General features: G+C 43.7%; 1 protein-coding gene across 1 annotated transcript in view; it reads left to right on the forward strand.

The window, feature by feature from the left end:
* slc6a3 (solute carrier family 6 member 3) overlaps window positions 1-23,357 on the forward strand; it is a 133,150-nt gene that overhangs the window by 53,566 nt on the left and 56,227 nt on the right. Inside the window, exons 6-8 of the mRNA XM_087987023.1 lie at window positions 4,213-4,316; window positions 7,792-7,916; window positions 9,776-9,888. Coding sequence (XP_087843149.1) covers window positions 4,213-4,316; window positions 7,792-7,916; window positions 9,776-9,888 — 342 coding nt within the window. The remainder of the gene's footprint in view (window positions 1-4,212; window positions 4,317-7,791; window positions 7,917-9,775; window positions 9,889-23,357) is intronic.

The following is a 23,357-nucleotide window of genomic DNA, read 5'->3' on the forward strand; positions in this document are numbered from 1 at the left end:
TAACAAATAGCTGACAAAGAATGATTAGCATTGTAACTTCTTTATGACATGGCAAGTGAAGGGTTAGTACGAAAGAAATGCTCCAGTTTCACTGCAGTGATCCCCAACAAAACTTTCATATTTTAGAATAATGACTGAAAGTTCAAGGCAGTTTCAGGATTAACAGAATTGAGTTCATGTCATACTGACAAACGCCAGGTGAAACAACTTACCAGTTCATAGGCATGTACGGACACAAAAGTAGGGAATGTAATTTCACCAAAAGTAACTTAGCTGAAAGACTTATGGAGTCATCGTTGTCTCCACTTTTCAAATCCCTCTCAGCGAACCTAGAGAATATGCTGTTGGCATTCCACTAGAAGAAGAACCTAAGTTCAAAACAATCATGGCAGGCCTGCAGCATCTGCAAGTAAATTAAACAACTCTGGTTTGCAATCAATAATTTGTTGATTTTAGGTGGTTTGGATCACACCTCGATCCCTAATTCTAGACAAAAATAGTTCTGTGGAAGGGTCACTAGGCCCAAAATGTTAACTATGATTTCTGTTAATAGATCTTGCCAGACCTTCTGAGCTTTTCCAGCAACTTCTATTTTCGTCCCTGGTTCCAGACACTGGATTTATTTAGTCAATGTGAAATGAAGAAGGCAGTAGTGTGCAGAAGTGGGTCCTGCAGATGCTGGAGATTAGAGTCAAGATTAGGCAGCATCTGAAGAGCATGAAAATCGAATTTCGGGCAAAAGCCCTTCACCAGGAATCAGGTGGCTATTGCCGGAAACGTCAATTTTCCTGCTCCACAGATGCTGCCTGACGTGCTGAGCTTTTCCAGCCCCACTCTAAAGTAGACAGTTGTTTCACGGCAAAATAACCTCTGTGTTTATTTACAATACAAAAGATAAGTGTGACATAAGAAATATAAATAAATGCAATGAACAGGGAAATTGGCACAATCGACTTTACAGAAGGCAGTAGTTAAATATACTCTTAAATTACACACAGATTCCTCACTATTAGAACATAAACAGCAGTTTTAGTCACAGAAACTTTAATCAGGCTTCCTACTGTTGGGGTCCCACATACTTTCACCACCTGCCTTCCCTTCCCTGGTTGGAACTTTGGGGTTTCAGCTGACCACTGAGGAAAACAGTTTTAAAGTGTGCCCAGTTGCTGAGGTTCTTCCTGTCAGTTCTCTTAGTTCGGAACAGGCCCATGTCTGGAAGCTCTTGTTTCGATGGCGCTTGGTTGGCCTCCGCCCTCTTGCATGTCCTTTGTTGCGATGATGCCCTCGATTTGACTTCCCAATTCAGCTTCTCTGTTTGGCCTCTGTGGTTCTTGGTTCCAAAGCTGCTTGTTGGGTCTGGAAGCCTGTGGGGAAGCTGTTTGTGCAGTAGCTTGTTGTTGAAAAGGGCTCTCCCCCAGGTCAGATCAGACCTAGTAGCTATACAGACCGTGAGCCCCGTTAGCTCCTCTTAGACCTGTGTTACCATTGTGTTTCTGGTGTTCTCTTTGATGTCAATTGGTTTCCTGATAGTTAAAGGTATGTGTGAATGTATTTTGATTAAAGTTGAATGTCCAGTATCTCTGGGGGTCCATACTGTCTGCATTGGGTAGCTCGAGGTGTAAAAGTTAGCTTTGGCCCAGAGTGTTGGGTTTGGCTGACGATTCTCTTAGAGTGGAGGTTAAATTGGAATTAACAATAGCCCTAGACTGAAATCATTCTGGCTGTGTGTGTACCTGTTACAACCTGAGCTCAGGACTTTAGATATTAGAAAAGTCCAGGGTCTTGTCCAGTATTTTAGATGGGGATTTTTAAACAATCCTACAACTCATTGGAGGAGGAGGTTCACAAATATCCCCATCTTTAATGATGCGGAGCCTAGCGCATCAGTGCAAAAGATAAGACTGAAGCATTCACAGCAATCTTCAGCTAGAAGTGCTGAGTGCATGATCCATTGCAGCCTCTTCCAGTGGTGCCCAGCATCACAGTTACCAGACTTCAGGCAATTTGATTCACACAACATCAAAAATCAATTGGAGGCACTGGATAGTGTAAAGGCTATGAGCTCTGCCAACATTCCCCAATAGTACCCTAGACTAGTGTTCCAGAACTTGCCCCCTAGCCAAGTTCTTACATTACAGCTGCAACACTGGCCTCTACCCAACAATATGGAAAATTGTCCAGCTATGTCCTGTACACAAAAAGCAGTACAAATGCAACCTAGCCAATTCACATCTCATCAGTCTACTCTTGATCATCAGTAAAGTGGAGGTAGATTTTATCAACAGTACTATCAAGCAGCACCTGCTCAGCAATAACCTACTCAGTGATGCCCAGTTTGAAGTATGCCAGAGCCACTCAGCTCCTGACCTCATTACAGCCTTGGCTCAAACATAGGCAAAGGGGAGGAAGATGTGGTGTACTGTTAACATCACTAGGCTACTAACCCAGAGGCCTGGGCTAAGCTTTGGGGACACAGGTCAAATCCCATTGTGGCAGCATGTGAAATTTAAAAGAAACCTGGAAATTAAAATTAATTGGGTGGCACAGTGGCTGAGTGGTTAGCACTGCGGCCTCACAGTGCCAGGCATCCACATTTGACTCCAGCTTTAGATGACTGTCTGTGTGGAGTTTACACATTCTCCACGTGTCTTTGTGGGTTTCCTCTGGGGTGCTCTGGTTTCCTCCCACAGTCCAAAGATGTGCAGGTTAGGTGGATTCGCTATGCTAAATTCATAAAATCCATACAGTGTGAATACAGGCCATTTGGCCCAACGAGTCCATACCGAACCCCTCTGAAGAACATCCCACCCAGGCCCATCCTTGTAACCTTGCACTTCCCATGGCTAACACACCTAACTTACACACCCCTAAACACTGTGGGGAATTTCCCATGGCCAATCCACCTAACCTATACATCTTTGGATTGTGGGAGGAATGCAGAGCACCTGGAGGAAACCCACGTAGACACGGGGAGAATGTGCAAACTCCACACAGATAGTTACCTAAGGGTGGAATCGAAACTGGGTTCCTGGTGCTGTGAGGCAGTAGTGCTAACCACTGAGCCACTGTGCTGCCCTTATTGCCCATTGTGTGCAGGAATGTGCAGGCTAGGTAGAGTAGCCATGGGAAATGCAGTGTTACAGGGATAGGATAAGGGGCTGGGTCTGAGTGGGATGCCTTCAGAGGGTCGGTGTGGAATCAATGGGCTGAATGGCCTGCTTCCCCAATATAGGAATTCGATGATTCTATGAAAAGAGGTGAGATGAGAGTGATACACTTTGACATCAAGACTGCATTTGACAGATTGTAGCATCAAGGAGCCCTAGCAAAACTGGAATCAATTGATATCAGAGGCAAACTCTTTGTTTTCTTGGAGTCATACCTGACACATAGGAAGAGGTTTTGGTTGTTGGAGAGCGGTCATTTCAGCTCCAGGACATCTTTGAAGGAGTTGTTCAGGGTAGTGTCCTAGGCCCAATCACCGTCAAGCTGTTTCATCAATGACCTTTTCTCCATCATAAGGTCAGAAGTGGGAATGTTCGCTGTTGATTTCATAATTGTCAACACTATTCATTATTGAAAATTGGGCCCAATATCGCTGTAATTTCTGTGTAAAACAATGGCTTTTTGTTTACTTTCTGAAATAATCTCCATAAAAGGGAAAATAATTGGTGAAGAGCTTTTTCTTCAAATAATCACCAGGCTAATTGTTGTACTAAGAAGACATTTTGCAGATACCTTCAACTGATGTTCCAAAGAAAGGTGACATTTGCCGTGATGACTTCATTTACCTGGCAAAGTTCCAATGGAAGTAGATCCTGACTCTTCAATAGCACCTGTACTGACTTTCTCTTTTAAATGTCACTTGCTGATCAATACTGAATAAATCAATCTATTTGTCGTAATGTTTATCTGTTTATTGACTACCTGCATGCAGTGTTTTACTCTGCAGTGGCGTTCACACTAATCTGTTGAGCCTGTACAAGCAAGCACATACAAAAGATATCAATTTATGCATCCTTTCCCTGAATGCCAATAACTGAGCATGGAGTGGCAACCTACAAAACAAATTGTACAGATGCACACTGCAACAATTTACAAAATTGCCCTTATTTTAATATTGTCTTTGATCTCTGTGCTGAATAGATTCCTGCAATTATCTGTAATAACAGCTCTTTTTCTCTCCTTTGTGTTCATCTGTTTTGTTCATAGGTTTGGATAGACGCAGCTACACAGATATGTTTCTCACTTGGAGTGGGTTTTGGTGTACTAATAGCTTTTGCAAGCTACAACAAATTTAATAACAATTGTTACAGGTACGCTATGTAGCTAGCTTTAGTTTCTCTATGTGATGCCTGTAATACATGTTGGAGTATCCAAGAGCTTGCCTATAGATGGTTAGCTACTACTTAACGCCATCGGGGTCACTCTCCCTAATTATCTTATCAGTGTGCAGAATAGAATCATTCTCTACTGATTTGGGAACTTTCTGTTACTTTTAAAATGAATGTTACATGGCCCAGTTTAATCTACACAGATTTTGAAAGGAGGAGGAGAATGTTTATTTGATTGCTTCTGCATATTGATCTTGCCCTAGATTAGAGTTGTTGGCAATTCCCCTGTTCAGGCCCACCTGCTCAAAACAGCTGATTTTGTTTTATTACTGTTGCATACCATTTAGCATATATTCAAGGTATTGGATAACATAGTAGAACTTGTAATAATTTTTAATAGTGAATTAGAAAATTCACTGCTTTGTAAAATTTGAAAACAATATTTATGTTTTGAAAGTACTCCTCTGTGTCTTGGTTATCTGTCTTTCACCTTCTGACTCTACTGCTGTACCTTTTGCCACCCTAAAGCACTAATACTGCGCATTTTCCCTGCATCCCAGAAAATGCATCTTATGTTATTGTATTCATATGCTTGCTGTCTCCCCTTGTTTGGTCTAAGTCCCATTGCTGCTTACCTAAAATGCTTAACGGTCTTCGCTTGCCTCTTTAGCTGGTCTGTCCATCAATTCCTGAGACTTTGACAAGCAAATATCCTCTTTCCTAACTTAGCCGAGGAAAATAAGCTAATGGTTTGAACCACTTAACATGCAATTCCAATTAGATAAGGACTTTAAAACAGCAAAATGCCAGTTGCTGCTATTTGTGTGTTTTGGATGGATTGGGCTGGAGATGGGTGGGTATTCGATAAGTGAGGCCTGAAGTCATGGCAACATGTCTGACAACAGTGGAGAGTGAAATTTGGCTGGTGGTCAATTATAATTATACCTTTACAAATTACACCTTTGGGAGAAAGTGTTTATGCAGCACTTAACCCAAAAGGAGAGGAAAACAGGAGAAGCTGAAGGGAGGGGATTAGAGCAACGGTGAGAGTTGGAGCTAGAGCACCATTTGATCATAAAAGAGAGTGGAGGTCAGAAAGTATTTTTAATAGAAGGTTGGACAGCTGGCCCCATGGACAAATTAATAAGTACTTCATTAACCTTTGCCAGTTATCCATTGCAATCCAGCAAATCCAGTAAATTGGCACCCACTCAAGTATTTGGAATTGCTGAGAAAGGTAACATAAACAGACTGATTTGGGAGTCATGTAATATCATAGAGAGACACATTTACATTAAAGAGTCGCAATGTGTTACACTCATAGCACCACCTACAATGGCAACACTGAAACTTTATTGGAAGAACACAACATTTTTGGGCATTTTAAAATATGTGTGTTAACAGAATCCAATAGCAAGATAATAAAGAAACTTCTGATGTATCATGACTATTACAAAGATATAATATTGTCATAGTCAAGTAAGACTGGATCCTATAAAGGACAATGCAATTAGTACACCCAAGTTTTTTATTGTCATCATGCTGCAGTTAACCTTGTAATGAAGAAGCTCAAGGCATTCATTTTAATGGAGATTATTATGTTCAAAATTGTTAAATCCAATGTTGACTTCGAAAGCACTTGGAACATCTTGCCTAGGGGCTATGTAGGCTCTGTTATTTCGTGTGGTAACTTTTTAAACTCCACCAGCCATCTTTCAAGCCTATCTAACTGAATTATGCCTTTGCTGTGGGCAAGACCTCAGACAACTTTGCCCTATAAAAGGAGGTGATTCTCAATGTGAATTAACACAGTAGTTGTGGTCATTTTATTTATGTTTTGAATATTTTAATAACACATGCACTACTTTAGTACTGTTATTTGATTTTGGATGAGGTTTTCATTGGCAGTGGCTTGGAAGGGGGGAGAAGGGGATGGCCACCTAGTTTTCACATTTGCATTTTGAAGTTGATATTTTTTGTGGCAATTAGAATGGATTTGATTTAATTCTTCATTCTTATATCAATCTGTCACTTTTTGAAATAGTTACGAATCAGTAAAGAAAGGTTAGATCTCATGGAATACAGGGAGAACTAGCCATTTGGATATAGAACTGGCTCAAAGGTAGAAGACAGAGGGTGATGGTGGAGGGTTTTTCAGACTGGAGACCTGAGACCAGTGGAGTGCCACAAGGATCGGTGCTGGACCCTCTACTTTTTGTCATTTACATAAATGATTTGGATGCGAGCATAAGAGGTATAGTTAGTAAGATTGCAGATGACACCAAAATTGGAGGTGTAGTGGACAACAAAGAGGGTTACCTCAGATTACAACAGGATCTTGACCAGATCGGCCAATGGGCTGAGAAGTCGCAGATGGAGTTTAATTCAGATAAATGCAAGGTGCTGCATTTTGGGAAAGCAGATCTTAGCAGGACTTATACACTTAATGGTAAGGTCCTAGGGAGTGTTGCTGAACAGAGACCTTGGAGTGCAGGTTCATAGCTCCTTGAAAGTGGAGTCGCAGGTAGATAGGATAGTGAAGAAGGCGTTTGGTATGCTTTCCTTTATTGGTCAGAGTATTGAGTACAGGTGTTGGGAGGTCATGTTGCGGCTGTACAGGACATTGGTTAGGCCACTGTTGGAATATTGCGTGCAATTCTGGTCTCCTTCCTATCGGAAAGATGTTGTGAAACTTGAAAGCGTTCAGAAAAGATTTACAAGGATGTTGCCAGGGTTGGAGGATCTGAGCTACAAGGAGAGGCTGAACAGGCTGGGGCTGTTTTCCCTGGAGCATCGGAGACTGAGGGGAGACCTTATTGAGGTTTACAAAATTATGAAGGGCATGGATAGGATAAATAGACAAAATCTTTTCCCTGGGGTTGGGGAGTCCAGAACTAGAAAGCATAGATTTAGAGTGAGAGGGGAAAGATATAAAAGAGACCTAAGGGGCAACTTTTTCACGCAGAGGGTGGTACATGTATGGAATGAGCTGCCAAAGGATTTGGTGGAGGCTGGTATAATTGCAACATTTAAGAGGTATTTGGATGGGTATATGAATAGGAAGGGTTTGGAGGGATATGGGCCAGGTGCTGGCAGGTGGGACTAGATTGGGTTGGGATATCTGGTCGGCATGGACGGGTTGGACTGAAGGGTCTGTTTCCATGCTGTACATCTCTATGACTCTATGACTCTAAATCTTCTCTAGGCGTAGGAATGGGATCCAACCCGCTTGTTTTTTTTTTGAAATATAGCCTTCTGACAAAACGATGTATTGTTTGCCCTGATGGGCATGTTCCACAGAGGTACTTCCAATGTCTGTGAATTTTTAAACATAGCAGGAGAATGTGTCTTTCCCACCACCACTGCCAATTAAGTGTTACGCATCATAAAGGACCTTGAATTTCTTCCATCCCTCCTAAGATTCAAATTGTGCCTGACTGTCCCTTTTATTTTTTAGGGATGCAATCGTTGCCAGTTCTGTCAACTCCGTGACAAGCTTCTTCTCGGGTTTTGTTGTCTTCTCTTTCTTGGGTTATATTTCAAAACGGCATGGAGTGGCTCTGGAGGATGTGGCCACTGGAGGTAAGGCCACAGAGCTGGTTTAGCCCACTCTGTCCCTTCATTTAAATAGCTGTGTGCAAAAAAAGTGCATGGGTCAGCGTTGAAGAACATCGCCTCCGTTGCAGGTGAAATATCCAAAAAGGTTAATCTGCGACAATCTATTAATGAAATGACTTAGGATAAGGTCACAGTTGGCCACAACCACCTGATGAAGGAGCAGCGGTCCGAAAGCTAGTGTGCTTCCAATTAAACCTGTTGGACTATTACCTGGTGTTGTGTGATTTTTAACTTTGTCCACCCCAGTCCAACACCGGCTCCTCCAAGTCACAATTTATGGGTGATTAGATCCACCAATGTTTGTTTTAAGGAACTGTAATCTAGGTACATTAGAATTATTACACACCATTTTCCCATTTGCTGACTTAGTTTTATATTAAATTAATATATTTAGATTTTTTTTTTAAATTGCCATCATGGATTACAAGTCCGCACTGGTGTGGGTCAAGACAGTGACAGCCAGTGTACTCCTCCACAGGTGTGAGTCAAGACAGTGACAGCCAGTGTACTCGTCCACAGAGGAATCTGAAACTGAACATTGATATGAATAGAGTGTCAAAGTTAAATGATTATAAGCTGATCCATCAGCCATTTACCTCCACCAGGTTTTTTAGTATTTTTAAAAATTATTTTGTCGCTGGAGCTCCAGCACTGTCAGTGATGAACTACTGATCGCTAGCTATGACACTGAGACCTTATGTACAGAATAGCTACATGCATGATGTGGGACAAAAAAATCTTTACATGTGCTTGTGTTAATTGCAACATTCAGAAAATGCTCACACAAATTTGGTGCTTTTAGGGGTCTATAGTCTAATTTAGGTTTATAGTCAAATTCACTCTGGTACTCATTTCTTTCATTTTGAACTTTACTCCTTCACAAAGCAGCGGTGGAAACAGTCAAAGAGAAGTCTGGTACCAGTGTTGTTCAGTGTGACAGGAAAAGATGTGGAAACCAACCTGAAAATATGAGGAAGACTATCCTGAAGTTTGTTGAGTGTCAAATAACTGAGTGTCAAAAATATGCTTTTCCTAATTTGTTTGTGCTGAATTCATCAGTCAGCATCAAACACTCCTCAGCCCTAAAAAGACAAGGAAGCTTCTTTTACCTCAGTGGGACAAAGAGAGAGATTCCATCGATTTTTGCATGTAACAAAATTAGGAATCTGTTCATAAAGAATTAGTATATTATATTAAGCACAGACAATATTCAACACTGAATAACCTAGGCACTGTGAACACTGGAGAATCAGGCAGTTCAGATCAGACTTGTAAAGGAACCTGCTCAATTTTCTTTCCACTTACATGGATAGAGAAAAATCAGGCAGTCCCTCTCCAGGAGTGCAATGTGATCCTTTCTCAGTACTTCCAGGATTCCCAGAAAACTCAATGTCCCAGACCATACAGCAAGTTTACTCTCTCATGATATCCGACCAAATATATTTGATACTAATTTCAGAAAACCAACTCCAAATGTATCAGTATGATACTTCCAATTTCCTGTAGTAACCATCTCACTCAGAGAGGCAACAAAGTTGGTCTCACGAGGCCAGCAAATTAATGTGAAAGGAGAAGTAACTGTGTACATGCTTAACCAGAATTCGCTTCTAACTACTGTAAGTTATCTTACATTGGTTTGCATCCATCTGTCAGAGAAAGATTTCATCCTGTTTTTCTTGATGAAATTCCAAGTCAAATTCCTCAAATAAAAGATTAGCATGCCAGCTCCTGTACCAGCTAGTACCCATGCAACAGTTTTAATACTTATCAATATAAATATTTATCACAAGCTCTTGTAAGTGAAAAGCTATTTATATTTGCAGAAGCTGGATTGGTCTTCATCATTTACCCAGAAGCAATTGCCACTCTTCCTGGTTCATCAGTTTGGTCAGTCATCTTTTTCATCATGCTTCTGACACTGGGACTTGACAGCGCAGTGAGTGTGTTCAATTGTTATATTTTGATGGTTAATGAAACAAATAGATTTTATTTCTAACTTGAAATTATTTCTATGTCTGTAATCACCTGTTTTTCTCTGCTATTTAATCTAGCCCTGCAAATCTCCACATTATGATTAGATTAGATTACTTACAGTGTGGAAACAGGCCCTTCGGCCCAACAAATCCGTACCGACCCTCCGAAGAGCAACCCACCCAGACCCATTCCCCTACATTTACCCCTTCATCTAGCACTATGGGCAATTTAGCATGGCCAATTCACCTAACCTGCACATCTTTGGACTGTGGAAGGAAACCGGAGCACCCCGAGAAACTCACACAGACACAGGGAGAATGTGCAAACTCCACACAGACAGTTGCCCGGGGAGGGATTAGACAACCTTGGCTGACAAAGGAAGTCAGGAAATGTATTAAAGAAAAAGAGAGATCCTATAAAGTGGCTAAGAACAGTGGGAAATCAGAAGATTGGGAAGGATACAAAAGCAAACAGAGGATAACAAAGAGTGTAATAAGAAAGGAGAGGATCAAATATGAAGGTAGGCTAGCCAGTAATATTAGAAATAATAGTAAAAGTTTCTTTCAGTACATAAGAAACAAACGACAGGCAAAAGTAGACATTGGGCCACTTCAAACTGATGCAGGAAGCCTAGTGATGGGAGATAAGGAAATAGCAGGAGAACTTAACAAGTACTTTGTGTCAGTCTTCACAGTGGAAGACATGAGTAATATCCCAAAAATTAAAGGGTGTCACGGGGCTGAGTTGAGTATGGTTGCCATTAGAAAGAGATAGTGCTAGAAAAGTTAAAAAGTCTTAAAATTTGTAAATCTCCTGGCCCCGATGGGATACACCCTAGAGTTCTGAGAGAGGTGGCTGAGGAAATAGCAGAGGCATTGGTTGAGATCTTTCAAGAGTCACTGGAGTCAGGAAAGGTCCCGGATGATTGGAAGATGGCTGTTGTAACCCCCTTGTTCAAGAAAGGATCAAGGCAAAAGATGGAAAATTATAGGCCAATCAGCTTAACCTCGGTTGTTGGTAAAATTCTAGAATCCATCATTAAGGATGAGGTTTCTAAATTCTTGGAAGAGCAGAGTCTGATTAGAACAAGTCAACATGGATTTAGTAAAGGGAGGTCATGCCTGACAAACCTGTTGGAATTTTTTGTGGAGGTAACAAGTAGGTTAGACCAGGGAAACCCAGTGGATGTGGTCTATCTAGACTTTCAAAAGGCCTTTGATAAGGTGCCACACGGGAGGCTGCTGAGCAAGGTGAGGGCCCATGGTGTTCGAGGTGAGCTGCTGGGATGGATTGAGGATTGGCTGTCTAACAGAAGGCAGAGAGTTGGGATAAAAGGTTCTTTTTCAGAATGGCAGCCGGTGACGAGCGGTGTCCCGCAGGGTTCGGTGCTGGGGCCACAGCTGTTCGCATTATATATTAATGATTTGGATGAGGGAACCGGGGGCATTCTAGCGAAGTTTGCCGATGATACGAAGTTAGGTGGACAGGCAGGTAGTACTGAGGAAGTGGGGAGGCTACAGAAGGATCTCGACAGGTTGGGAGAGTGGTCCAGGAAATGGCTGATGGAATTTAACGTGAGCAAGTGCGAGGTCTTGCACTTTGGCAAAAAGAATAAAAGCATAGACTACTTTCTAAATGGTGAGAAAATTAATAAAGCCAAAGCACAAAGGGATCTGGGAGTGCTAGTCGAGGATTCTCTAAAGGTAAACATGCAGGTTGAGTCCGTGATTAAGAAAGCGAATGCAATGTTGTCTCTTATCTCAAGAGGGTTGGAATATAAAAGCAGAGATGTACTACTAAGACTTTATAAAGCTCTGGTTAGGCCCCATTTGGAGTACTGTGTCCAGTTTTGGTCCCCACACCTCAGGAAGGACATACTGGCACTGGAACGTGTCCAGCGGAGATTCACACGGATGATCCCTGGAATGACAGGTCTAACATATGAGGAACGACTGAGGATACTGGGATTGTATTCGTTGGAGTTTAGAAGATTAAGGGGAGACTTAATAGAGACGTACAAAATAATACATGGCTTGGAAAAGGTGGATGCTAGGAAATTGTTTCAGTTAAACGAGGAGACTAGGACCCGTGGACACAGCCTTAGAATTAGAGGGGGTCATTTCAGAACAGAAATGCGGAGACATTTCTTCAGCCAGGGAGTGGTGGGCCTGTGGAATTCATTGCCACGGAGTGCAGTGGAAGCCGGGACGCTAAATGTCTTCAAGGCCGAGATTGATAGATTCTTGTTGTCTCGAGGAATTAAAGGCTACGGGGAGAACACTGGAAAGTGGAGCTGAAATGCGCATCAGCCATGATTGAATGGCGGAGTGGACTCGATGGGCCGAATGGCCTTACTTCCACTCCTATGTCTTATGGTCTTATGCCCGAGGCGGGAATTGAACCCAGGTCTCTGGTCCTGTGAGGCCGCAGTGCCAACCACTGTGCCACCGTGCCGTTATCTGGGCTCCTCCAATTCTACCCTGTTGAACATCTCAAATATCAATCACTTGACCATTGGCTGTTGAGCCTTCCCCTGCCAAAATACTAAGATTAGATTCCCTACAATGTGGAAACAGACCCTTTGGCCCAACAAGTCCACACTGATGCTCCAAAGAGTAACCCACCCAGACCCACTCCCCTATATTTACTCCTGACTAATGCACATAACACTAAAGGCAATTTAGCATGACCAATTCACCTAACCTGCACATCTTCAGGTTGTGGGAGGAAACTGGAACAAACCTACACAGACACGGGGCGAATGTGCAAACTCCACACAGACAGTCGCCCGAGGTGGGAATCAAACCTGGGTCCCTGGCACCTTGAGGCAGCAGCGCTAACCACTGAGCCACCCTGTCATGCCAGAATTCCAGAATTTCCTTCCAAAAGCTTTCCACCCCTTTTCTCTCTCTTTATTTCTTTATGATACTCCTTAAAACTTAACTCTTTGACGAGGTTTTTGTTTATCTGTCCAAATCACAGAATCATAGTTTCATAGAATAGTTATACACAGAAAAAGGGTATTCAGCCTTCATGTAATACCATCTCTCATCAAGAGCAGATTTACTAGTCTTTTCCCTGTAGCCCCGTAAATGTTCCCTGTTCTGGTATTTATTCAATTGTTTCAGCTCCACTCTGAGGCAATATATTACAGATGTCTCACGGAGTAAGAGCACGCATTCTCATTTTGCCATTGCCTGTTTAGCCAGTCACTTTAGATTGGCATTCACGACACTTCCACCAATGGGAAATATTTCATCCTGTCTACTCTATTTGGACTTCTCATGAATTTGGTCACCTCTGTCAAATCTTTTTCCAAGTTTCTCTTCTGTTAGGAATGCAGCGTAGTTCTCCGTTCTAGCTGCATAACCAAAGTCCCTCAACCCTGGAACTATTCCCGCAATGTCTGCTTTGTAACATTGATATCAAATTTTGTTTGACAACTCCCCTGTGAAGGAATTTAATTGCAATTTGTTGTCATTTTTATTTATGAATGCAATGAAAGCAAACCTAGCAGTGGTACCAGAGGGTCTGCAGCCCTCTTTTGACCGAAAAAGCAAAACAAATATAGAATTGTGTAATTGAACTAAATGAGAAAATAGTCATGGATTTGTCTGCTGAAAATATTCAGTGAGCAGGTATTAGAACAACAGGTACTCTTTGGTAAAGGAAAAGGACTTGCCCAAAATTTCAACAGTTGAAACACCATCTTTCTTGCAAGGAATTAAGTGATACAGGGAGAGTGCGGGTAAGTGGTGTTAAAATGCCCATCAGCCATGATTGAATGGCGGAGTGGACTCAATGGGCCGAATGGCCTTACTTCCACTCCTATTTCTTATGCTCTTATGGTCTTACGTGCTGCCAAAATCAAACTGTTTTCATTTCCCACGTGCTTTTTATTCAGATAGGCTTTCAGTAGGGATTTCTGACCTTTGAAAACTTAATCACATTCTGACCACTTAGAAGATCGTAGACAATGTCTGACCAAAATATACAATACCATTTGGAAAAGCTTCTTGCCAGGAGACAGATTCGTGAAGTAACCACATTTTCTTTTCTTATCTGAGGCCTTGATGTGGAACTTATGGTAAGGACAATGAGGAACTTAGAAGCACCCATTGTTATTAAAATAACTCAAAGGCTTCTGGCATCCACATGTACAGTATACGATGCAAATTGTGTTATTGCTGCTCAGTGCTCTGTTGCCCCTCAAGTATCATAACAACAGTATTTCATTGCGAGACCTACAAATGCATGAGATGGCATCTTACTCACTATGGGGAGAAATTGGGGCTGCATGGCTATTTTTATGTGCTACCTGCCTTTCTTGTGGAAAATTAACTTCAAAATGTGTATGCATGTTCCAACAAAGAGTGCACTGGGCAGCATCTTGGTTTGAGGATCTAATAACCACAGATAGCACTCAGAACAAAGTGGTTATGATACAATTTAGTGTGCAATACTAATCTAACACCAGAGCACCGTCCTTGGCACTGCTTTCCAACCTGTCGTAATCTTGCTGAACATAACAAGATGTGTTTGGAGAAACCACATAAGGAGGTCAGAGAACGGGTCTAGAGTTCAACAAAAAAATTTTTTAAAAAAACAAAAGTGAACTTTTAAAGCTGACTGTGTGAAATTACAAGCATCTGTGGAAATGTTACTTCCAAGAAAAATAAACAGTGAGATTTCATAGCTGACCTTTCAAAGGTCTCATTATCGGAACTGCTCACAGCTGGGAATGTCAGGATTGCAGAGGTCTATCAGCTAAGCGTTTGGTTTAAGTCTTGTAAAACTTAGAATTCTTAATTGGTTTTTTTTGTAAACTATCATAGAGAGTAGGATGAGATCCTTTGTTTTACTGAGATCTGTCTCTTGATTAACTCTTTTATAGATTGGGGTTTTTACAACAGTAAGACTGGGTCTGTAGATTGTTTAAGAGGCAAAGATGGCCTTTAATAGAGTGAAGTGCTCTTCCTATTGGATGTAGGAGATTAGGGAGAATTTCAATGTTCCTGATGACTATGTCTGCAGAAAGTACGTTTGATTGCAAATCCTATTAAATCACATGACAGTTAGGGGCAATGAGGAATTTATAGGAGCAGGCGGTCTGATGGATGGCAGTTTCAATAGTCAGGTAGCTGGCTTACCTCTAGGAAAGGTAGGAAGGTAACACAGGAGTCTCCTGTGGCTATCACCATCTCAGACAACTATGCTGTTTTGAAAAATGAAAGGGGTAATGGACTCTCAGGGGAATCAGCACTGATGGTAGGGTTTCTGGTATGGAGACTGGTTCTGCTGCAATGAAGGGTATGTTGTGGTTCTGTTCGCCGAGCTGGAAGTTTTTGTTGCAAACGTTTCGTCCCCTGGCTAGGCGACATCATCAGTGCTTGGGAGCCTCCTGCGAAGCGCTTCTTTGATGTTTCCTCCGGTGTTTATAGTGGTCTGTCCCTGCCGCTTCCGGTTGTCAGTTTCAGCTGTCCGCTGTAGTGGTTGGTATATTGGGTCCAGGTCGATGTGTTTGTTGATGGAGTTTGTGGATGAATGCCATGCCTCTAGGAATTCCCTGGCTGTTCTCTGTCTGGCTTGCCCTATGATAGTAGTGTTGTCCCAGTCAAAACGTTTGCAACAAAAACTTCAAGCTCGGCGAACAGAACCACAACAACGAGCACCCGAGCTACAAATCTTCGCACAAACTTTGAATGAAGGGTATGTCAGTTCCAAGTGATCGATTGTGATAGGGAACTGTCTTATCGGGGGGTACAAATGGACATTTCTGCAGCTGACAGTGAGATGTCCGAATGGTGCCTTGCCATCCTGGTACCAGGGTCAAAGATGTCTCAGAGAGGGCGAAGAATATTCTCAAAGGGGAGAGTGACTCGCAGGAGGTCGTTGTACATGTTGATACTAACAACATTGGAAGAGAAACGGACGAGGTTCTGAGGAGAGAATATAGGAAGTTAGGCAGGATGGTAAAAGGTAGGTTCTGGAAGGTAGTAACATCTAGATTACTCCCAGTGACACATGCTAGTGAGAGGAGGAATAGGAGGATGAAGCAGATGAATGCATGGCTGAGGAGCTGGTGAGGGGTCAGCGATTCGCATTTTTGGATCGTTGGAATCTCTTCTGGGGTAGAAATGACCTGTATAAGGAGATTGGGTTACAGCTGAATTGAAAGGGGACCAATACCCTTTGTTGGTGCTACTTGGGAGGCTTTAAACTGGTAAGGGGGGGCAGATGATGGTGGGACCAAAGAGACAGTGAGGAAAGTCTGAGGCTGCAAAAGTTGATAAGAGGAGTAAGTAAAATAGTCAAAGCAGGCAAGAACAAGGCAGAGAGTGAGGTAAGACCGATGAATTAAAATGCATTTACTTCAATGCAAGAGGCCTGAAAAGTAAGACAGATGAACTCAGGGCATGGTTGAGAACATTGGACTAGATTATCATAGCTATTACAGAAACGTCACTCAGGAAAGGGCAGACTGGCAGCTAAGTGTAGATGCTATAGGAAGGGTAGGAAGGGGAAGGCATGAGAGGACGGGAGTGGCATTTTTAGAACATAGAGAACATTGAACAGTACAGCACAGGAATGAGCCCTTCAGCTCGATGTTGTATCAAACATGATGCCAAACTAAACTAAACCCTTCTGCCTGCCCTTGGCCCATATGCCTCCATTCCTTGTATATTCATATGCTTTTCTAAAAGCCCCTAAATGCCCCTATCATGAATGCCTCCCCTGGCACCGCCCTGGCAGCATATTCCAGACTCCTAGCACTCTCTGTCAAACGAAACCTGCCCCTCATATCTCCGATGAATTTAACCTTCTCACCTTAAATTCATGCCCCCTACTATTTAGATATTTCAACTCTGGGAAAACGACTCTGACTGTCAATCCTATCGATGCATCTCATAATTTTATAAAGTTCTGTCTAGTTTCCCCTCAGCCTTCAACACTCCAGAGAAAATAATGTGAGTTTTTCTAGCCTCCCCTTATGCGCTCTTATCCAGGCAGCAGCCTGGTAAACCTCTCCTGCACCTTTCCAAAGCCTCCATGTCCTTCCAGTAATGTGGCAGCCAGAATTAAACACAATACTCTAAGTGCAGCCTAACCAAAGTCTTACAAAACTACAATATGACATCCTGACTCTTGTACTCAATGCTCTGACCAATAATGGCAAGCCAATTGTATGTCTTCTTCACCACCCTATCTACTTGCGTGGTCACTTTCAGGGAGCTATGGACTTGAACCCCAAGATCCCTCGGCACATCAGTGGTCCTGCCGGAGTTCCCTTAACATTTGACCTCCCAAAGTGCACACTTGCCCGGATTAAACTCCATCTGCCATTTTTAGAGTGATGCTGAAAAAGCATAGCAGGTCAGCCAGCATCTGAGGAGCAGGAAAATCGACATTTTGGGCAAAAGCTTCCTCGCTTTAATCTTGACTTTGATCTCCAGCATCTGGAGTCCTCACTTTTGCCTAGTCCATCTGCCATTTGTCCACCCACAAATGCAATTCATCCGTATCCCACTGTATACTTTGACCAACTTCTACACTATCCATAACTCCACTGATCTTTGTGTCATCTGCAAACTTACTAACATACCCACATACGTTTTAATCCAAGTCATTTCTATGTATCACAAACAGCAGAGGTTCCAGTATGGATCTCTGTGGAACACCAATAGCCACGATCTTCCAGTCTGACAAACACCTCTCCACCACTGCCTGCTGCCTTGTGAAATCCCAATTCCACATGGCCAAGTCACCATCTTAATCTTCTGGGTGAATCTACCAGGAGTGACCTTGTCAAAGGCCTTACTAAAATCCATGTAGACAATGTCCATTGCTTTACCTTCATTGATCACCTTTGTCACGTCCTTGAAAAATTCAATCAAGTTAGTAAGACATGACCTGCCCTGCACAAAGCCATGCTGACTGTCCCTAATTAGGCCATGCTTTTCCAAATGTGCGTAAATCCTATCCCTAAGAATTCTCTCCAAAGCTTCCCAACCACTGCTCTGAGACTCACCGGTCTACAGTTTCCAGGATTATCTCTATTTCCCTTCTTGAACAGAGGAAGAACATTAGTTACTCGCCAGTCTTTTGGGACCACTCCAGTGGCTAATGAGGATACAAAGATCTTGGTTGGAGGTACAAGAACAGTCTAGTACTAACAACACCTCCCCCTGAGTTGAGTAATCTCCTCTCTTGCCTGTCTCAATAACTTGGGTAGATACCATTGGGCCCTGGGGACCTATCCACCAGTAACGTAATATTTGGGGCTTACCATTTCTTGACACCGGGCTTTTCCACGATCATGGTGACTGAGCTGACTTCTCCCAGAATGCTCCTCAGTGATATCTCTCTTTCGCTCTCTTTTTGGTTCAGGATAAAATTTTGGCTGTACATAGGGAGGAAATTCCTGGGAGTACATCCAGTGAAGTTATTTGAGTGGAACTCAAAAATAAGAAAGAGATTATCATCTTATTAGCATTGTACTATAGACTCCCCCAGTAGTCCGTGGGAAATTGAGAAGCAGATTTGTAGGAGATCTTAGATATCTGTAAGAATGATAGGGTTGTAATGTAAGGGATTTTAACTTTCCAAACATAGACTGGGACTGCCATCGTGTTAAGGGCTTAGATGGACAGGAATTTGTTAAGCATGTTGAAGAAAATTTTCTTATTCAGTATGTGGATATACCTACTAGAGAAGGAGCAAAGCTTGACCTTCCCTTGGGAAGTAAGACAGGACAAATGAGTGAGGAATCATGGGGGAGTACTTTGGGGCCAGTGATCATAATTCTATTAATTTTAAAATAATTATGGAAAAGGATATATGTGATCCAAAAGTTAAAATTCTAAATTGGACTAAGACTAATTTTGATGGCATTAGGCAAGAATTTTCAAAAGTTGAATGAGACAGGCTATTCATAGGTAAAGGGATGGTTGGAATGTGGGAGGCCTTCAAAAATGAGATAATGGAAGTCCAAAGACAGTATGTTCCTGTTTGGGTGAAGTGCAAGGCTGGTAGGTGTAGGGAACGCTGGATGACTAGAGAAATTGAGGCTCTGATAAAAAAAAAGGAGGCTTATGTCAGATATGGACAGGTGGGAACGAGTGAATCCCTGGAGGGTAGTTGGAGTATTTTCAAGAGCAAAATCAGAAGGGCAGAAAAGAGACAAGAGATATCTTTGGCAAATAGGACTAAGGAGAACCCAAAGAGATTCTACAAATACATTGAGGTCAAGACAGTAACTGGGGAGAGGATAGGACACCTTAAAGCTGTCAATGTGTGGAACTGCTTGAGATTTGTGAGTACTAAATGAGTATTTTGCATCAGTATTTACTGTGGAGAAAGATATAGAAGCTAGAGAGCTTGGAGAAATAAATAGTGATACCTTGCAAAGTGAGCATACTACAGAGGAGAACATGCTGGACATCTTACAATGTATAAAGGTGGATAAATCCCCAGGACCTGATCAGGTGTATTCCAGAACTTTGTGGGAAGCAAGAGACGTGATTGCTGGGCCACTTGCTGAGATATTTGTATCATTGATAGGCATGGGTGAGGTGCCAGAAGACTGGAGGGTGGCTAATATCGTCCCATTATTTAAGAGAGGTGGTAAGGAAAAGACAGGGAAATATAGACTGGTGAGCCTAACATCAGCAGTGAATAAATTGTCGGAGGGGATTCTGAGGGACAGGATTTATATGTATTTGGATAGGCAAGAACTGATTAGGGATAGTCAACATGGCTTCATGCATGGGAAATCGTGTCTCATGAACTTGATTGAGTTTATTGAAGAAGTGACAAAGAAGGTTGATTAAGGCAGAGCGGTGGATGCTTTCTGTAGGGACTTCAGAAAGGTGTTTGACAAGATTTCGCGTGGTAGACTGGTTAGCAATGATAGACATGGAATTCAGGGAGAGCTAGTCATTTGGACACAAAATTGGCTTTAAGAAAGGAGACGAAGGATAGTGATGATGGTTTTTGCTGTCAAGGGCAGTTTTTTTTTGTCTTTTTTTTGTTTTACCCCCAAACTACTGCCTAACTGTGGTAGTGCTTGTATTTTCCCCAGCACCCATGTTGTGCGTGTACAGGTATAAGGCACAGTGAAAGACAGCAGGTGTACAAATCTTTATTCACATTCCACCACCAGGAAGAAAGGAAACACCCAAGTGGCCAGTGACAAGCAGTGCCTGTTCGAGGGCAGTGTATTGGGAGATTGCACTCTGCTGCTGCTGTAATTGGAACTTGGAGGCTGAAGTGGTGACACCAGTTGCAATTGTGAGCAGCTGGAGCTGGTTGAGGCCTAGAGTCTGGAGCCTCTGATGCTGTAGCCTGCCCAGAGGGACACAAGCCTGGGATTCTCTGTCGCAGCTGCCTCTGGAAGCCAGTTGGCCTGCATTTCCCCTCAGTCAGTTGAAGACTGCTGTAATAAGACCTCCTGTGCTGGAGAGAAGCTGCCGTGGATTGAGGCCTAGAGCCTGAGACCTTGGGTGATGCACCTGCTTGTGTGTCTCGAATGTCTCAAGCTTGAGACTTGCTGCTGCTCCCCTGAGAAGTGATGAGGCTTGTACTTCATTTCAGCTGATGCTGAGAAGGCTTGTGTCTGGACCTTGGATTATTTGTTCAGCTGGGGGATTCAGCCTCAGACATTAATTGCTTGGGGCTTGAACACTTTCAGTGAGTGACTGTATTTTGAAATCTGTGTCCTGGAGCTTTTTGGAGCCTGGGCCATCTCATTATTACCTTGTGACTGTGGCCTATTTGTTGCCAGTGACTATTGCCTCTGGACATTGGGGAGCTATTGTTTTGGCCCTGTCAGGTTGGGGGCAGGCCAAGACACAGCTGCCTGAGGCAACAGTCTGGCAAGTGAGCCCTCACAGAACTCTCTCAGTTTTCTTTACCTACTATTTGTGTCAGGGGAGGTTTTGATCTTGATTTTGGGAAGGACAATGGTGACAGTGGGGTGCTTGAAAACAAAGTTTGGCGTGGGTCCCTATTGTTAGTATGTGGGGGTGGTTGCATACTCTGTGTCCCCCACTTCCCCACCCTGGGAGCCTCATTGCTCTTTACTTATTAAATAAAATAGCTTGGAATGTAATGTTACATTCATCTTGACATGGCCATTGAGGCATGTGCAGTGGGCTTGTGGGGGTTTGGGGGGACTGCCTTTTTAGTCAATGTTTTAGTTGAGTCTGGCATCATTCGAGACTTGGAGAATCATACAAAGGATCCTCCTGCTGTCGGCCTGGGTGTGGGGCCGAGCAGAGGTGAGTCCAACCAGTGATCCTGGAACCACCCTGGGGAGGAGTCAGGGTTCGGAGGCAACAACCTGGAGGACTGGGCGTGGGTCACAAGCATCACAAGTTAGACAAGGCGGAGAGCGACATGCTGCTCCAGGACTTTTTGCAAGCGGTGCTTGGTCACCGAGACAGAGTCAAGTTGGCTATGGACCTGGTGAAATTCTCTACTGGTCATGTCTGCCCAGCAGCAATTGGCAGCCCTGGGAATGGACAAGGTGGCAGAGATTCCTTTGGAGCGTCCTCAGGGAATGGAAGGGGAAAAGATTCACTCCGCCTGCTCAGTAAGTTTGGGTTTCATTGTTTTAACTGGTGGTGGCACCATACTGCAGCCACGAAGACGTCCAGAGCTAGCCTCAATGTCAACAGCAGCAGGATGTTCCAGAGCTGATTTTGTATCTTCCTGCTCTGCAGGGAACGAAAACACACAGTAAGCCTCCTGCTAGAAACCCATACCGTTTCAGGAGGTGAAGCGACGTGGCTCCTGGAGTAGTGGGGAAGGGTCCTCATGAGTCACATAGCTGACAATTCTGGCAGGGTGGCTGTCTTTTTAGCCCCTTTGTTTTCAGCTGGAGATCTTGAGGGTCAAGAAGCCTGTGCAGGGCTATCTGCTCCAACTCATGATTAGTTTGGAGGCATGGTGTTTCACTTCATGAATGTATACGTGCCTTGGATGGGACTTGAGCAGACATGCTTCCTCCAGGAAGAGTCTACTCTCTTTTAGCTCCATCGGTGAGAGTGAGCCCATTCTTCACGGGGGAGATTTCAGTTGTAACCTCGAGAGGTGGGACTGAGGAGCTACCCAGAAGAGCTCAACGTTGGTGGGAACATTGAGGGACTTGGATAAAAACTTTGACTTGGTAGACATCTCGCAAAATCTCTATCCAGATTCCACTGCCATCACTGTTTGTGAGGCCTGGGGTTGGAATGTTCAGAGTTGACCATGTCTTCATTTCCAGGGCATGCGCCTCCTGTGCTCTGAAGGTCTCCATGTGGCAGGTGCCATTTTCCGATCACAACCTGGTCTGGGCATAGTTTGTTTCGTTCGGCACCAGGGTGAGGTTGGCACACTGGCACTGGGTGACCAGCAGTTCTGGAATTTGTTTCGTCACTTCTGGACCGGCTGGAGAAGGAAGTAGGTGTCTTCCCCTCCCTCGGGGTTAGGATGGGATGTGAGCAAGACTCACTTCTGTGTCTTCAATCAGCAGTATGTATGGGGGTCGGCAAAGAGGGCAGAAATCCAGAATCAAGGAGTTGGAGAGGGAGGTGTTTGATCTGGAGCCACTTCTCGGTCAGCCCGAAGTGGATCCGGTCCTGCGAGGCTTGTACGAAGAGGAGAAAGCCACGCTCCATGACCTGCAGCTCATCTGGTCCCGGGTGCGTACATCAGATCGTGCGTCCAGTTCCTTTGGGACCTCAACCGGCGATCCCCCTTCTTCTACTCACTGGAGAAAAGGCATGGGGTCCACCAGCAGCTCTTTGTGCTACTAGCCAACAATGGATTTCTTGTCTTGGACCTAGAAGGCACTGTTATGGGGCTCTCTTTGTCCATATCCATCCAGTGAGGAAGCTGGCAGAGTTCTGTGGGAGGACCTGCCACAGGTCAGCCCAGAGGCTCAACGCCCCTCTGAGATTCGAGGAGCTGGCCAGTACCCTCGACTGTCTTTCCAGGAGCAGGTCCCCCAGGGCTCAGGGCTGATGTTTCAGGGCATTCTGGGACGTCCTGGTGGGGGTGACTATGCGCTGGTCCTGGATGAATGTGTCGTGACTGGAGAGATAGCCCTGCACCAAGAAAGGGGTGTCGTCACTCTGTTGCCTAAGAGGGGGTCTCTCTGTTTGTTAAAGAATTCGCGTCCAGTCTCCCTCCTCAGCACGGACTACAAAATCTTTCCCAGGGCACTTTCAACGCACTTTATGGGGCTCTCTTTGTCCATATCCATCCAGTGAGGAAGCTGCGGCGGAGTGCCTAGTGAAGGTTAATGAATGGATCCCTGATGGCACTCCTGCGCTTTGGGAGAGGAGTGCGTCAAGGCTGCCCCCTGTCCGACCAGTTTTATTCTCTCTCTAGAGCCTTTCCTGCGCTGCTTGTGGAAGTGGCTTTCAGGTTTGGCTCTGCAGCGGG

Source organism: Chiloscyllium plagiosum, unplaced genomic scaffold (assembly GCF_037043375.1).
Source record: "Chiloscyllium plagiosum isolate Xiang-an unplaced genomic scaffold, Cpla_swu_hap1 HiC_scaffold_5, whole genome shotgun sequence".
Classification (NCBI taxonomy): domain Eukaryota; kingdom Metazoa; phylum Chordata; class Chondrichthyes; order Orectolobiformes; family Hemiscylliidae; genus Chiloscyllium; species Chiloscyllium plagiosum.